The sequence below is a fragment of the Spermophilus citellus genome, assembly GCF_964194105.1.
Source record: "Spermophilus citellus genome assembly, chromosome: 2".
NCBI lineage: Eukaryota > Metazoa > Chordata > Mammalia > Rodentia > Sciuridae > Spermophilus > Spermophilus citellus.
In genome coordinates this window covers 13,734,641-13,750,812 of record NC_138183.1, presented here as the reverse complement: position 1 = coordinate 13,750,812, position 16,172 = coordinate 13,734,641, and the positions used below count along the sequence as shown (strand labels likewise).

General features: G+C 42.4%; 1 protein-coding gene across 1 annotated transcript in view; it reads right to left on the bottom strand.

The window, feature by feature from the left end:
- Positions 1-4,027: 4,027 nt before the first annotated feature.
- STOM (stomatin) overlaps positions 4,028-16,172 on the bottom strand; it is a 28,978-nt gene continuing 16,833 nt past the window's right edge. Inside the window, exons 5-7 of the mRNA XM_081278491.1 lie at positions 12,938-13,141; positions 11,909-12,043; positions 4,028-6,050 (exon numbers count right to left, since the gene is read on the bottom strand). Coding sequence (XP_081134617.1) covers positions 5,856-6,050; positions 11,909-12,043; positions 12,938-13,141 — 534 coding nt within the window. The 3' untranslated portion in view covers positions 4,028-5,855. The remainder of the gene's footprint in view (positions 6,051-11,908; positions 12,044-12,937; positions 13,142-16,172) is intronic.

Below are 16,172 nucleotides of genomic sequence, written 5' to 3'. Positions count from 1 at the left end.
GGGTGCAGCAGGGACACCGGCAGGAAGCCAGGAAGGAGAATGGTGTGCTCAGGGGCAGACAGCGGATGTGGCTGGATAGAAGCTGGGTGGTGCCAGGCTTTGGAGCTGAGCCACTTGTGGGCAGGGCCCTTGAATGCCACATGGATGGGTTTGGACTTGATCCCATGATGTCTGCTGCCTGCAAAAAGTTGCTTTCAAGTGGTCAAAGCAAGCAATCAACTTAACACTTGGAACACAATCAGCAATTACTAGCTGAAGCTTGTAGGGATTCCCTAGAGGCAGGTGGACACCTGTTGGAGAAAGCCAGTTTACTTCCTGGGAATTCATGGGAGGTTACTGGAGGTGGACCTTCCTGGCAGTTCTTTTGGTCTACACGGTGGTGCAGGATGTGGCTGTGACTTCTAGGGAGAACTGTGCAATGCGCTGAGAGAGGAAACTGCCTGGGGCCACTGGATTGCTCTGACTTCCTAGTTTTCCTTCAAGGGCAAAAGAATGAAATCAGTAACAGTTTCACTTCAGCCATATATTTTCTCTTCCTGATACTTTTAGATTTTAGCTGTCCTACAACTGAGATTTCACCATCACTTTAGACTGTCCCACAACTGAGAAGCCACAGTGAAACTAGAACTAGATGCCAAAGTGGCATCTCTTAGAGATAGGCCAGGATCTTGAAGGATCCTGGGTGGGATCTTGGACAATTCAGTTCAACAGATAACTTACTTTATACTTATTTTGTGCAAGCCATTAGAAATTAATTAAAAATTCTCTGAGCTGGGGGTGTAGATCAGTGATAGATTCATATTTAGCAGCATGAGGTTTCAATCCTTAGCATCAAAAAAATTTTTTTTCTGAACTTCTAATTCTTCATTTGCAAAATGGTAATGTTGTATTCATCTGTTACCTCCTGAGAGGCGATATACTATCGTGGGCAATAGCTGGGCTTGGCATCAGGGTTCCGATTCCAGCTCTACCACTTCTTAGCAATGCGGTCTTAAGCTCTTCAGTTTCCTTAGATGCAAAATGGGAATGAGAACAGTGTCTAGTCACTGAGAATTTTTATAAAGATACAGGAGGCAACACCTGACACAATATATGACCAGAGTAGGTGCTCAAAAATGAAAAATTTAAAGTGTTGTCCATGGTATACATTTATGGAGGTAAAGGCCCTGGGTGCTGTGGGCCAAATAGGATGTATTAGGCTGAGAGCAATGGGAACCAACTCAAACCAAATCAAACCCTGAGCACACCGCAGTGCTCACACATATGACAGTCCAGGGTTTAGGGGGCCTTTGTGGTTGACTCAAACCAAAGAATCCTGTTGATTCTCCTGGCTCTGCCCTCCCCAGTCTGGTAGTGAAATATCTGGCTCTGCACACATGCATGGCAATGCCCAGAGGAAAAGCGAAAGGATGTTTCTAGAATTTTTCCAAGAAAGGGAAGAAGAAGCCCCTCCCAAATTCACAAGACTCCATATTGGGTCACATGGCCTACTGTAGACCAGGAGTGAGGAGTTATCCATGGGCTAAATCATCCCAGCTGCTGGGGGTGACTCCTCTTCTGAGGTAAGAGCTCTAAGGGGGCGAGGGGACAACTAAACAAAGTCGTGGCTCCCAGGAAGGAGGAAGAGGTAAATGAGTGCTGGGTAGACAACTATTTTAGTGGAGACATTTTGGATCCTGATGCTGAAAATAAAGAATATTATTGGTAGTGAATCCTTATAATCTCGTGGCATCTTGTAATTTTCAGGGGGCTTAATTTATAGCCATTTTTTTTTTCTCTAGGAATGTTTTGGGAAACTTCCTAGCCACTATGGTTACTAAACCTCTAGAACTTTCTAAAAAAAACTTTTTAAGATGCTGGAGGTCTAACTCAGGGGCCTCAAGCATGCTGGGCAAGCATTCCACACTGAGCTAAGTCCCCACCCCCAACACCTCGGTTTTAACAGTGGTTTCAGTGTCCTCTCTCCTGGCTGTGGAGTAGTTTGAAAAGGGCTGAATTTTATTAACAAGTCCAATTCCTTTCTTAGCATGATCTGAGGCTGGATCTGCTGTGGGCCTGCTGTTATCAGCATCATTGTATGAGATGGTCACAAATCACCTCAGCGAATCCAGGGGTTTCCCATGGCTTGGTCAATGCACTCAAATGGGATCATGCAGAAAGCTTGGCAATCTATTCATAGGGTTCCTTTAGCCTTCTTGGTTTCGGTGAAGTAAGAGCAATTCAGTTAGCTGTATAGATTTGAAGTTAGGACCTTAGGGATGATCTAGTCCAGTGGTACCAAAGTCTTTGAGTAGATATTGGTAGTGGGGTCAGTGTTCCCCATTAAGTGTACAAATTTGAATGTGCATTCTCTGCATGCACTTTCCAAAGATGAAGCTCTGCAACTTTCAACAGATTCTTGTGTGTGTGTGTGTGTGTGTGTGTGTGTGGTGCTGGGGATTGAACCCACCCATGGCCTTGTGCATGTAAGGCAAGCAGTCTACAAACTGAGCTATGTCCCCAGCCCGTCCAACACATTGTTTAAAGGTCTGAGACCCAAACAGGTGGACTGCAGTCTCCTTTTACAGGTGAGGAAAATGAGGCCGAGAAGGGATGACTCCTCTCGGGTCACATTGCAAGCTGTACCCGATAGTTAATAAACCATGCCAGAATTCTGAGGTGTCTCCATGATTTGAAAAATATGATTCAAATTTTATCTTTCAAGTGGTAATAAGAATCACTGATACTTAGAAGCAAAACAGAGAAATGAGTTGAGTACAGAGGCTGATTTAAGATTATAACTCTTGCATAACTCTGATTTACTTTACAGGGTTATAAATGTGCATTTAAGAATTTAACCTGGTAAAAGGTAATTTAAATCTTTTGCTAGAATATAGTTTCCTTTTGAAAAAGGGGCTTGCTGCTAAGAAGAAGTTTGAAAACCATTGATGAGTAGGAAGGACTCCAAGTTCACTCTTAACTATCTGACCTCGGGAGGACCTGGTGCCATGGGCATCACAAGATATAATATACTGCCAAGGGCTGCATAAGCTCAAAGTCCACAGAACCCTGATTTCCTTCCGCTCAGGCCAGTGATTTGTTAACACACTCTGGTTACAAACACCCACTCAACTACCCTCATTTGTACTGAACTTTGGCTAGATCAGATGACCCCAAAGTAAAGTTTAAGGCTTGCTTAGGCATGACAGTTTTGAAAAACTTGTGATCTACATAAAAAACAACCAGTGGTGTAATGCATGTAAAAGGGATGGAGGTAAGCAGTGAGGATATGTTAAGACACCTCAGGAGGTTCTGGCATTGAAGAGATCTTGGTTTGAATGCCAGCTCTGTTCCTTACCACCCATGTGACTTTGGCTAAGTTTTTACCTTTGAACCTCAATGTCCTCATCTACAAAGTGGGGATAACAAAGTATTTCATGAAACTGTTTTGAGAACATATGTACCAATATTTGACAAGGCCAGGTGATTGGTGTTTGGTGCTGTACAAATGGAGGTCACCATTCACTCATGACAGCTCTTCAAAGGTCAGATGTTGCAAGTGAAACCCATTGGTTTTATGTCATCATTATTATTATTTTTGGTATTGGGGATTGAACTCAGGGGCACTCAACCACGGACCACATCCCCAACCCTATTTTTGTAATTTTATTCAGAGACAGGGTCTCATTGAGTTGCTAAGTGCCTCACCATTGCTGGGGCTGGCTTTGAACTCACGATCCTCGTGACTCAGCCTCCCAAGATGCTGGGATTACAGGCCTGTGCCTGGTTTATGTCACGATTTTAAGTAGAAGTAGGTCTGTGTGATTATCTGAGTGACAGTAAGAAGTAGGTTCCTATCCCAGTTGGAAAAAGGCAAGGGGAGATGAAGCTGGACGAGGCTCTGTGGGGGTTATGTGGTTCTCAAACTCCTCAGGGAGAGTGTGGCCAAGGCAGACAGTCAGCTCCTGGGAGATCTGATGGGACACTTCTGAAAAATGAAATACACATATACTAACTAGGCATGGAAATAGACTCTCACCCAGAGAAAACGAGTTCAAGTGCACACACTTTATTATGTACATTTTGGGAAGGGGAGGCCGCGTGGAAAGATCCCTTGCACCAGGGCTCTCATCCCAGAGCTACCTATATGCTCCCCATCCCTGCCATGTAGCCTAATGGGCTAGGAATACACAAAGATGAAAAGCGAAGGTCATTTTGTATCTGCAGAAAGGGAAAGTCACAGAACCAAGAGCACTGTTGCTCTTCATCTGAGAAGACAGTCTCATCAGGATTCGGGGTTTCTTGGTCCTCAATGGCCAAGGGTGAGCCCCATCACAAAACAAACAATGCCATCATTCAAAATTCAAAATATAAATGCAATTCGAGTCCCAAGCTGAAAGGCTGCCTAGGCTTCTAATATAGCTGGGAACCTGGATACGGCATTCAAGGCTTTCTTAAAAATAAGATTGGAAATGGGGTGTAGGGGAAGTGACATCCACAGGCTGGGACCATCAGAGGGCTTTTAGCTAGGGGCAGGAATCAAGAGTGGTGCCGGGAAAGGAAACTGTTATTTTTAGACTTCTGTAGGTGAATTTAGAGCCTCAGAGAGGAAGTGTCGCAAATGTCACCAGATAGCTGTCCAGGCCAGGTTGCTCAAATTTATAGGCACTTGCAAAATGGAAGGAGCTTCCTGATGTTACAGACTAAGAAACTGTGGTCCAAAGGGGCTGACCCCTTCCTCTTTCAGCATAGGCATATGTGATTGAGAAAGTACAACGAGGCAAACGAAAATCTCACATCTATCTTGACATCCAAAGCTTAACAGGGTCTGCCCCAGATCATTGGGAATTACATGCCCAATATATGGTGAATTCCTTGTACAGCTAAATGAATGGGATTGGTAATCAGAATATTTCACAGAGTACTGCAGTTAACAGCATGCAGACAGGAAAATATAATAGTTTTCTGAAGACATTTATAAAAAAGTCTCTTAGCCCTTGGTGATTCAAATGCGTATATAACAATTGTTCATAGAACTTAGAAAAAACTTTTATTAAAAAAATCAGAACTATTCAAAACCTGATATATGAAAATAGGCAAAAGTGAGAAAAAAACACATTTGTTTTAATGATCATATTGTTTTTATGATCACTATTTAGCTGGCTTGAAGGAGACCACGGAGGAATCATTTACTCATGAAGGAGGCTCAAAGAAGTTAAAAATGTATCTACTATTTTCAAAGGGACTGCCCAATAGTGACTTTAAAAAGTCGTTTTCACTGATCTTGACCACTTCCTCAAACTCTGGTAGTTGTAGACAAGAAAATACCTACCATCCAATGAGCATCATTTTGAAATATAGTCTGGGTTCAGAAAGTAAATGGACATTAAGAAAAATGTCCTTAAAAGATTCCCTAGAAGTAAGGCACATGCGGCCCAGAGGGGCTGGTTATAGCACAAGGACATCACTGTCTGCAAATCATGTATCCGCCAGGGTATCAGGTGGCAGTCCTGAACTATGCTCTTGCCTCTGGCCTGGCTGTTGAGAGAGGGTGCAGAACTACTCAACAGAAGTGGAAAGAAGAAGGACTTAACCTATTACAGACCAACTTACAAATGCAAACTTTTAAATATTTAAAATGGTAGATTATCATATAAATCACCAATCTTTCTCAGTATTTATAAGCTATCAATTCTTTCATCTACTTTTATGATCACTATACATTCTAAGAACCCCATAATCCACATACATATAGAAAAGGAAAGAGGGAGGATAATCAAGGCTCCCTGCCCTACTCTTTGTGAGCTGAAGGCTAATTTGGTCCCCTACTTCATCCTTGGCAGCACAGAGCTCACCTCTGCACTGACCTAGGTGGCTCAGCGTTTTGCCCCCATGATGCCTTGCAGCATATCTATGGGCAGAGGGAAGACAATAGTCGAGTTTTTCTCCGCAGCAATGGTGGTCAGTGTCTGAAGGTACCGGAGCTGAAGGGCTGCAGGAGACTCGGTGATAACTATGGACGCTTCTTTCAGAGCTCTGGACGCATTCATTTCTCCCTCAGCTGCAATAACCTATGGAGGAGGGAGGAGAGGTCAGCCTAGAAAACCCCAGGTGCCGTCATGCAGCCATCTTCAAACTGGGGTACCTTAGGTGGTACCCAAAACTGCCCAGGAGTATGCCAGAATAGTTCCAAGGAAATCAACTCCTAGATTTCTAGATACTCAGCTTCTAGATTTGGTTTCCTAACTAATTTGCCTGAGGCTATGCCTGGCTCAAGACACTCTCTTTTACCAAGGACAAGTTACAATACTGTGTGGAGGTTGAGAAAGTGAGCGACTGTGAGGACTGGATACAAATCCTCTAGCAATCAGACAGCTTTCCAATGCTTTGATTTCAAAGAAAGAAAAGAGAATCTTACTGAACTACAAACTGATAGATCATTAAAAAGTAAAAATATATTTTGACGAAAGATTGCTCTATGACTTTTTACCACACTTTTTACCATGCACTAAGAATTGCATGATGTTACTTCAAACAAAACTTTACTTCTCATAAGTTTTCCTAGTTCTTATGTTTGTAAAACTAAAAAAGGGAATAAAATTGATGCTGAATTGTCATATTCTAGCAATAATAGCCATACACATAGTTATGGTTTAATTCCTCATTTGTTGCATTTAAGAGAACCATTTCTAGTAAAAAAAAAAATGTTTCTTATTTAGGAGAAACTCTGAAACATTTTTAGAATCTTATTTATAATCATAGGAAAAATTTTAAAATTAATTCTAACATATACTAAATGTGTCACAATACGGTAGTAAAATATACTAGGGAAAGAATGTCTGGGGAGGTGGAATGGAAATATAAGCTCAAGAAGAAAAAGACACAATATACCTGATGTTAAAAAGGGTGTATCCACATATTTTTAAATAGGGGATTGAGTCATTATGTTGCTTAAATTTCATAGGATACATTTATAAGAATGATGTTAACAGTTTCACTTTAAAATGTCAATTTTTACAACATGCCAGAAATTAGATGCTTGGCAAGTACCTACATTGAAGATAAAAATTTTTACATGCCAATTTGAAGTGGAATATATAACTTTAAAATTCTTTAAGGGTTTATATGGGCAAAAATATTTGCAGATCACTGGATGGTGGAAAGAACAGGGGTTTTGGAGGGAGCTAATGATACTTAAGCTAAAATCCCAAATGTAACACTTACTAGTCGTATGTTCTCAGGGATTATTTTACATCCGAATCTCAGCTTGTTATTCTTTCTTTTGGGTGGGGGTTGGGATTGGGGATTCAACCCAGGAGCACTCAACCACTGAGCCACATCCCCAGCCCTATTGTATTTTATTTAGAGGCAGGGTTAGTGCCTCACTGTTGCTGAGACTGGCTTTGAACTTGGGATCCTCCTGCCTCAGCCTCCTGAGATGCTGGGATTACAGGCATGTGCCACCTTACCTGGCTCAGCTTCTTGTTCTTAAAACAAGACACAACTTATTCATTGGACCAGTGTGAGGAAGAAAGAAGGTATATAAAGGGTTACATGAATGAGTGGAAATTGCTACAAAAGAATGGCAAGTGACAAGCCAAGACCTGATCTTGGAATCCAACTATGCTTTAATTAATGCACACAAGATTTAGAATCTAAATCAAGGCTGCTAATTTCAATTCATAAGTCCTAGAAGAGGAAAAGGTACAAAAATACCATAATTATCAAGATTAAAATTGCAGTTTCACCATGTTGTCCCACAGGGATCTCAAAATACATACTTCATAGTATTTTGTGATTATCAGAATGGCAGCAATGCTCTTGTGCCCAGTGAGATTTCATTTGCTTATACAGAAAACTTTGGGGGCCTTCTAGGTATTAGTGAGCCCCTGCAGGAGCTGGGGGTGGAGGGCAGCAACACTGGCTTCCTACAGCTCCTGGTCAAGTAGGGGACACAGAGCTGGGACAGACCTTTTCTTTCTAGTGTGATAAATGCTGACAAAACCATGACAAGCTGAACACTGTGAGGAAGAGGTGAACAGGGTCAGGGCTCCCAGGGCAGTGAAGGCCAAGGTGTTTGGTCTCCGTTCTGTAGATGAGTAAACTCATCAGTTCTAGCTGGAAAACACTGAGGGGTGCTGAATTTAGAAAGGAAGAGATTGGGAGCCGTTAGTGGAACTGCTTTTGAGGGGTCAGTGGGATTCACTGGTGTTGGGGACTGGGGACAAGATGGACTGGGGAGTGATGGGAGTGGGAAACAACAGTACTTAGAGGCTGACTGGGCATTGGGAGGGAGCAGACAGGGGCTGAGTCCCAAGTTTTGAGGTTTTGGTTGCACTGGAAGTGCCATTAACAGAAAGACAAGGGATAGTACTTAGTGAGAGAAGGGACACAATTTGCAGGATAAAAACCTTATCAAGGCAAACCATTGTGTCCTAGCTAGCTCTATGAGAGGGGCGAGTGCCAGACACACTTAAAGAGAACTATGTAACTGTACTCCAAGGCAAGCCTTACAGAGGCCTGCATGGGAACAGCAGGCTCTGATTTTTTTTCCATCTCATCTCATATGTCCAATTAGGCACTTTTTTCCCTCTGGACATGGACCAACTGCAAAGATATCTCATTTCCCACCACCAATCAATACACAATCTCTTGGCCAGGAAGCCAGACCACCAGGATGGGCACACATTTTGTTTGTAGAAAAGCTGCTCTAAGCAAGCTGCCAAAGACGTGAACATAACACCGCAGGCTTTGTCTAGATACAGGCTGAGTACACTCCGTTCAGCAAAGCAAGCTCCTTGTGGGTGTGTGCGGCTTTTGCTAAGTGTGCAGTAACTGCACATCAATCAACACTCCATGTTCACAGATCATCATTTTATTTCTTTCTTTGTTTTTGTGGTGCTGGGGATGGAACCCAGAGCCTTGTGCACGCTAGGCAAGTACTCTACCACTGAGCTTCACTGCCAGCCACACAGATCTGACGTCTTAAATAGTAACCTTTTCACATGGGATATAATAAACTTTCCCACACAGACTACATAGACTATCAGCACTTGAAAAATCCTCAGATTCTATGAGACTGGCATTGCCTGTAACCTTCCTGAGACCAGGTGGGCTGGTCAGAGGGAAGGGAAGAGAAAAAAGATCTTGTGTGGTTTTGCCCTCCATTCTTTCAATAGACCACTAACCCCAGAAATACAAGCTGGACAGCACGTGCCAGGCATTTTTTCTGAGAGCTATCAAAAGAAGGAAGGGAGCATGAAGCACCGTAGATGCTACATTCTGAGTATAGGTCTAAAAACTTTAAAAAGAGGTTTGACTAATGTGCAGTACAATGTGTGGAAAATTGGTCCTCTTTTGTATCTGGCTGCTTCTCCTCAAATTATGTCACGAGCAGTTACACATTCATTTTCTGCTATAATGTTCATTCATGTGACTCAACCACAATTTATCTCTTCACCTAGCAAGGGACATTTGGGTAGTTTCTAGTTTGTGTCGACGAGGCAGTGCTACTGTGAATCTCCTAGTGCCTGCCTTTTGGGAAACGAAAGAATGAATGAAAGCATTTCCATAAGATACATACTTACCAGGGTGGTATGCAAACTTTCAGTTTGGATAGATGCTACTAGACTCTTTTCCACACTGCTTGGACCAACAGACACTCTCCTGAGCAGTGAATTTCCAGTTCCTCTCCTGCCACTTTTGGTCCCTTTCTTACTTTTTTTTCCCCCCAAGCCATTCTGGTGGCTATCTAGGGTGGCATCTGCCTATAATTTGAATCTGCATTTCTCTGATGGCTAATTAACTTCAGGAAATTTTCTCTGACTTTTCATCTATAGGTTCTCCTAACCCCTCTCTCTGTTCCTCTGAAATTTATTTGTTGAAGAAATGATAACCCCCTATTTTCCATGAGAACATGAATTTATGCCCATGGCTTCTATTTTTGTTTTGACAATGATGGCAAACAAATTTCATTTTTAGGGCTAACTCCTAGCAGTTGAGGGTTGTTACTTAGAGTGTTACAGAAGGATTCTGAGGTCAAGCTTAGTGGAAAACATGCTGTGCTTAATTACTAGCACAGGAACAAGGGTGTGTATGTGTGCACAACTGGGTGAGGTATGTGTCACTTTTGGAAGACAGTTTCTGAGGATTCTTCAAGTGCTGACAGTCTATGTAGTCTGTGTGGGAAAGTATATTATTTAATATGGTTTAGAAAAGGGGCTTTTGATTAATGACAGATTCTAGTAAAAGCAATTCCTGATTTTCAGAATAATTAGACACTAATAGGGAACATTTGATAACATTGTCATAAATATAATTAGTCTTTTAAAAGGGACAGGTATGTGTGTGCACGTGCACATGTATGGATTGAACCCAGGGCCTTGTGCATGCTAGGCAAGCTCTCTACCACTTAGCTACATCCCCAGGCCTTTTAAAATTTTCATTTTATTTTTGAGACAGGGTCTCACTAAGTTTCCCAGACAAACCTCAAATTTGTGAGCCCCTGCCTCAGTCTCCTAAGGAGCTAGGATCATGATGTGTGCTGCCAGCAAGCTTGGCTAGAAGTGACAATTTTGAAAGAAGACACTTGAGGATTCTTAAGTATCTTCAGGTGATTATCATGAACACTGATGATCACATTAGGAAAACCTAAAAATTATGATTAATAGAATATTCTGGAGGCAGCATGTCAAATGGGGTACTTTTCTATTTGGTACTAAGAAAATTATAGTGACCAATTTATCATTTAAAGGGCATCCTAAGAGAAGAGAAGGACAGGGTTCTGTGGCAGAGTGGGGCTGTGGGGCCATGTTAGTATATGACTTTGCCCTTTGGCCAAAGTTGGATTGAAGAGAATCTTTCTTCTGCACATATGCAATCAGGACTGGTTGGCCTCCTTTACTGGTCACCTGTGGATGCAGGTGAATCCTGGAGTCAGATGTCCTCCCCACACAGCTATAGAGCGATGTGGGCTCAGAAATGGGATGACCAGCTCCCTTTAGTGTTAACGCCTTCTTGTTCCTGCATCGGGTTTTGGTGAGGCCTGACTCTACTTCCTATCTTGGGGTTTGGTGAGATATTCCTATATTGTTATACATTAATTTCTCAAAGGCAAGGAAGGTGACAAAGAGAAAGGAGAAAGAGCAAATGTCAGAGAAAGGAAAGAAGAGGAAGAGGTAATAGGAAGAAGGAAGAAGGTCCTGAAAAGAGAGTGAAAGAGAAGACAGAATAAGTGAGGAATGGATGACAACAAACGGACGTGATGCTCATCTGCTCTCAAACTGTCAATCTGCCCTTGACAGTGGGCTGAATAAAGTTGGAATAAAGAATAAAGTTGGGGCTCACTGTCATGAAAAAATGAGCTGACTCTAATGGAATGATATGTCCATCAGATATTAAGGGAAAAGAGCAAGGTACAGGGCACTATGAACCCTGTGACCCTGCTTCATAAAACAAACAAGCCAATAATGCAACAACCCAGTCAAAAAAACATCTCAGTACACTGACATGTCAAGAGTGTGGCCTCTGGGGAACAGGATTTGGGGTGATGAGGGGTGCTCCCACTTTCACTAAACACTGTGGAACTGTTTTGATGTTTTACAACAAGTGTGTTTTACTGTATTTGAAATTTAAAATTTCAGTAAGAAAACAAACTAAGGGCAAAACGGAGGGAGGGGAAGGGAGGAGGCATGGGGGTAGGAAAGATGGTGGAATTACCCTAAGTACATGTATGAAGACACAAATGTTGTGACACTACTTTGTGTACAACCAGAGACATGAAAAATTGTGCTCTATATGTGTACTATGAGTTGAAAATGCATTCTGCTGTCATGTATAATACATAATAAATAAAACAATAAAAAGAAAAAGAAACTAAAATAAATAAATAAAATAATGAATAAAAGAAAAACAGCCCAGGAAACATTACCTTGGCTCGAGCCTCCCGGGACGCTTCTGCCTCGGCAGCCATAGCTCTCTGGAGCTGCACGGGCAGCTTCACATCCTTAATTTCCACACGCTCCACCTTTATTCCCCAGTCGTCGGTGGCATCATCCAGAGTACACTGTCAGGAGGAGAGAAGGCAAATAAATGTGGACAGCCCAGCCCAGCCCAGATGGCTGCACCCATTGGAATGTGGAGCAGATAAGGTGCTGGGGGAGAGTGGCAGAGGAAGGGTTAACCTGCAGTGGAAGGAATATGCTGGGGAGGGACTGGGTCACTGGAGAACTGACCCTGACTTGGCTGCTAATAAGCTAATGCAGGGCTTGGCATGCTTCTTCTAGCAGGGCCGCACAAGATTCGCTTCTTTGCAGTCTGGTCACAACTGTTCAACCCGCTGCTACAGGTCAATAGCTGCCATGGGAATACACAAGGGAATGCACGTGGCTGTATTCCAGTGAAACTTTACTTTCAGAAACAGGTGGCCAGGCTGGGGGCTACACATATGACCCTAAGCTCATGTGTAAACCATATTACTTCTTTGTGTTTCACTTTCCTCCTTTAAAAAGGCAGAAATGAAACCATATTATTTCATAAGGTTGTAGAGAGTATCAAATGAGATTTGACCCACAATGAAGTCTGCACAAATAGTAAGAATTCAGACTTTTAACTCTTTACTTAACATCTTCTACTCAAGCAAGATTGGGACTCACACACAGAATAAAGCTTCAATACCTGCCTGCCTTGCAGGACAACCTCTGAACTATTATGCTTAAATAAAAAGATTAATACTGATACAGGAAAAAAGAAATACAAAAGTATATGTATAAAAACGACACTTGTGTCAGGGTGTTATGAACCCATGAACTCTAAGTGTGAAAAGCATCTCCTTCCATCAAGCCTGAGGAACCTTACTATGAAGGTAAAAAAAAAAAAAAAAAAAAAAAAAAGGCCATATTCTCACACAACCACCAGCGCTTTGCTTCGGTTTCCAGTCTCTAGTGGGTGCATTCCTTACCTGCATGTTGTGTGCAATTTCTTCTCTGTCAGAGAGGATCTGAGAAAGGTTCTTGGTGCCCAGAACATTCCTGAGAGTAGTTTGTGCCAAAAGACGGGTGGCTGAGTCTGCGTTGGTGATATTTGCCACAGCCAGGGTGGCATTCTGAACGCGGTAATAGACCACCCCATCCACGCTGATGGTCACCGAATCCTTTGTAAGGATCTGCAAGATGACGGAAGCAATTCTACATCTGTCAACCAACCATTTCCTAATTGTAAGAAATGTTATCTATAGAGCATGGTAGAATGCTAGCTGACTTTCTTTAATAAAGTATCAGAAAGTTATCTTCAGAAACTTAATAAAACACACTCATTTATTCATTAAGTCCATTAACCCCTTCAGTCAATCAACATACTTTGAGATGCCACTCAATAGCAGGAACCAGATTAGGCATAAAGGTTTGAAAAAACTTGGCCACTACTTTTAAGGCTGTGGGGGATTCAAGGAGGCTTTAAGAGATGAGATGGGACGCTTATTCACGCAGGGGTGAAAACTCAACTGAATCCACACATACTTTGTGATGCCAGAAGTCATTTTTACCCACATCTTATAAGAACAAGCCTGAGAACTCCACATTATTCTCTACATTTTTTATAGCCATCTTTCAAGGAAGATTGACTTTCAGATCCTTCTGAAATAAATAAATGGAATGAATAAAAATGTTCTGAGGGTGGAGCAGCAAGGGTTCAAGGCAGAGAGAATCATGTGTGAAAAGACACAGAGGCAGGAGGGAGCCAAGTTCTCATGAACCACAAGTAGCACAGCATAACTTGAACAAAAGTGCATGAGGAATGTTTATAGGGCAAGGTCAGGGAAAGAGTATATTCACAGCCAGGCACGGTGGTGCACTCCTGTAATCCCAGCAACTGGGGAGGCTGAGGCAGGAGGATTGCAAATTCAAGGCCAGCCTCAGCAACTTAGTGAGACCCTGTCTCAAAATAAAAAGAGCTGGGGGTGCAGTTAAGTACAGAGTGACCCTGGGTTCAATCCCCAGTACATCAAAAACAACAAAACATATGTCTAGATTTACAGCATGATACATAAAAATGCTTAACATGGCAGAACTCTGTTTTGAACTAAAATGTTTTCTGAGTGAGAGGCACCAGGAAAACCTCTCTGGGATTCAGTTTCCTCACTTATATAGTGAAGACTAATAACAGTACCTGCTTCCGAAGATCATTCTTTGAATTAGTGCGTTAATCCATTTACATGCTAAGAATAGTGCCTGACACGTGACAAGAGCTATCTTTATTATTATTTTTTTCCTCTTAAATAATGATGTTAACTGAATTAGGTAAAACACCGACCTTGTTAGCTGTAAGAAGTTAAACAATGAGGAAAAAAGCCATTTCAATTTGTTTGGAATTCATCCCCAATATAGCAGGTTGACTTAAGATAGTTCAGCTTATTTATGAGGTTCAAAATCAATAGGTGTTTAGTAGAAACTGAAGTTCAAATTTTGAATTCCGTCCAGCAATATGCAGTGTCATGTGAGTCTCTTATGACCCTGAGGAGCAGCAGTGAGCTGCAGCTCTCAGTTGGCCCAGGACCATGAGGCAAAACACCCGATGACTCCCTGTAGCATAGGGGTTACTATGTGGCTCAGTAGGGTGGATGTCTTAAATGCACAATATTTTCAACTTGTTTATCAGGATAAAACTGGGCCATGTAAAGAAGCACCTGTATCTATGCAAAAATGGTCTTGCAACTTCAGCCCTAATTCAGTTATCTCTGACACAAATGCTTCAATGGCTCCCTACCACCTTCAAGATAAAGTCCTTTGACATCTGGCCCTATAATACCTCCCTGCTCCTGCACACTTCATATCAGGCCACATGTGGGTTCCCTGCATACGCCAAGTTTGTGTCCCAAGGCCTTTATGCTAGTACTGTCCTCTGCTCTGTCCCTCACAAAAAGAGACTGGCATGTTTCTAGTCATCATTCAAGTGTCCCTCTCTGTGCAACTTCCCAGCCCCATCTGCCAGAGTCAGCACCCTCCCCTGCACATCCGCTGCACTGTGCTGGAGTAACATTGTTTAATGGTCCCTCCACTTCTATATTAGACTGTGCATTTCTTGGGGGAGGTTTTTCTTTGTATCTCCAGCACTGGCAGAGCGCTTGATACATGGCAGGTGGTCAGGAAGTGGGAGATGAACCAAATTGAAATGTGGTCTCCGGAAGAATGACGGGTGAAAAGCACAGGCGTGAAGTCCAAGCCCTGGACTGTGCTTCCAGCTCTGTGTATCCGCCCCCGCCCCCACCCAGGTGACCATTAGCAGTACTTTAAGCCTCTGACCTAGACATCCCTCTGTGGGGCTAATAGTAACTGCCCAATTCTACCCAAATTTCTGTTAAGATTAAATAAGGGGCTGGGTTTGGAGCACTTGATTGGCATGCGTGAGGCTGGGTTCGATCCTCAGCACCACATAAAAATATAAATAAAATAAAGATATTGTGTTGGGGGGATGGGGGCTGGGGTTGTGGCTCAGTGGTAGAGTGCTCACCTAGCACATGCGAGGCCCTGGGTTCGATCCTCAGCACCACATAAAAATAACTAAATAAAGATATTGTGTCCAACTAAAAAATAAATATTTTAAAAAAGATATTGTGTCCATCTACAACTAAAAAAAATTTTAAAAATTTTTTTAAAAAGATCAAAAAGAAAGACATTTGTGAACAAAGTCCTTTTGAAATTGCAAAAGAGCCATGTAAATAGAAGGTAATTACAATCATGTTGCTATGTAGCTGTTTGGCCCTGCCAAGCATCAAAGCAGTCATCTTTTTTTTTTTTTTCTGTAATCTAAAAATACCTATAACTTGGAAGAGAAATGAGGGATTTCAGTATATTACCATCTTGTGTCAAAATTATTTCCCATGATGTGATGGGAAAACGAGTGTCACTCCTAAACAGATTCCTGCCACTGTGACTCTGCCACAGCTGCTCTCAAAGCAGCAGCTTCTCGACTGTTTATGGCAGGCAGAGTGTTTATCTTCCTTCACAGTAAGTTCACAGGGGATCAGCAAAAGGAGAGCTTGCCAAGTTCCAATCCACTCTGGCTCAGCAGCCTGCAGGGAGGAGAGCAGCTGGAAGGCAGAAGCTCTCAGCAACCCAGCCAGATGCCTGCACTGTTTACAGAGGAAAATGCCAGAATTCCCAGCAACCCTGGAAGGGGCTCCTTCTGAGAGTCAATCT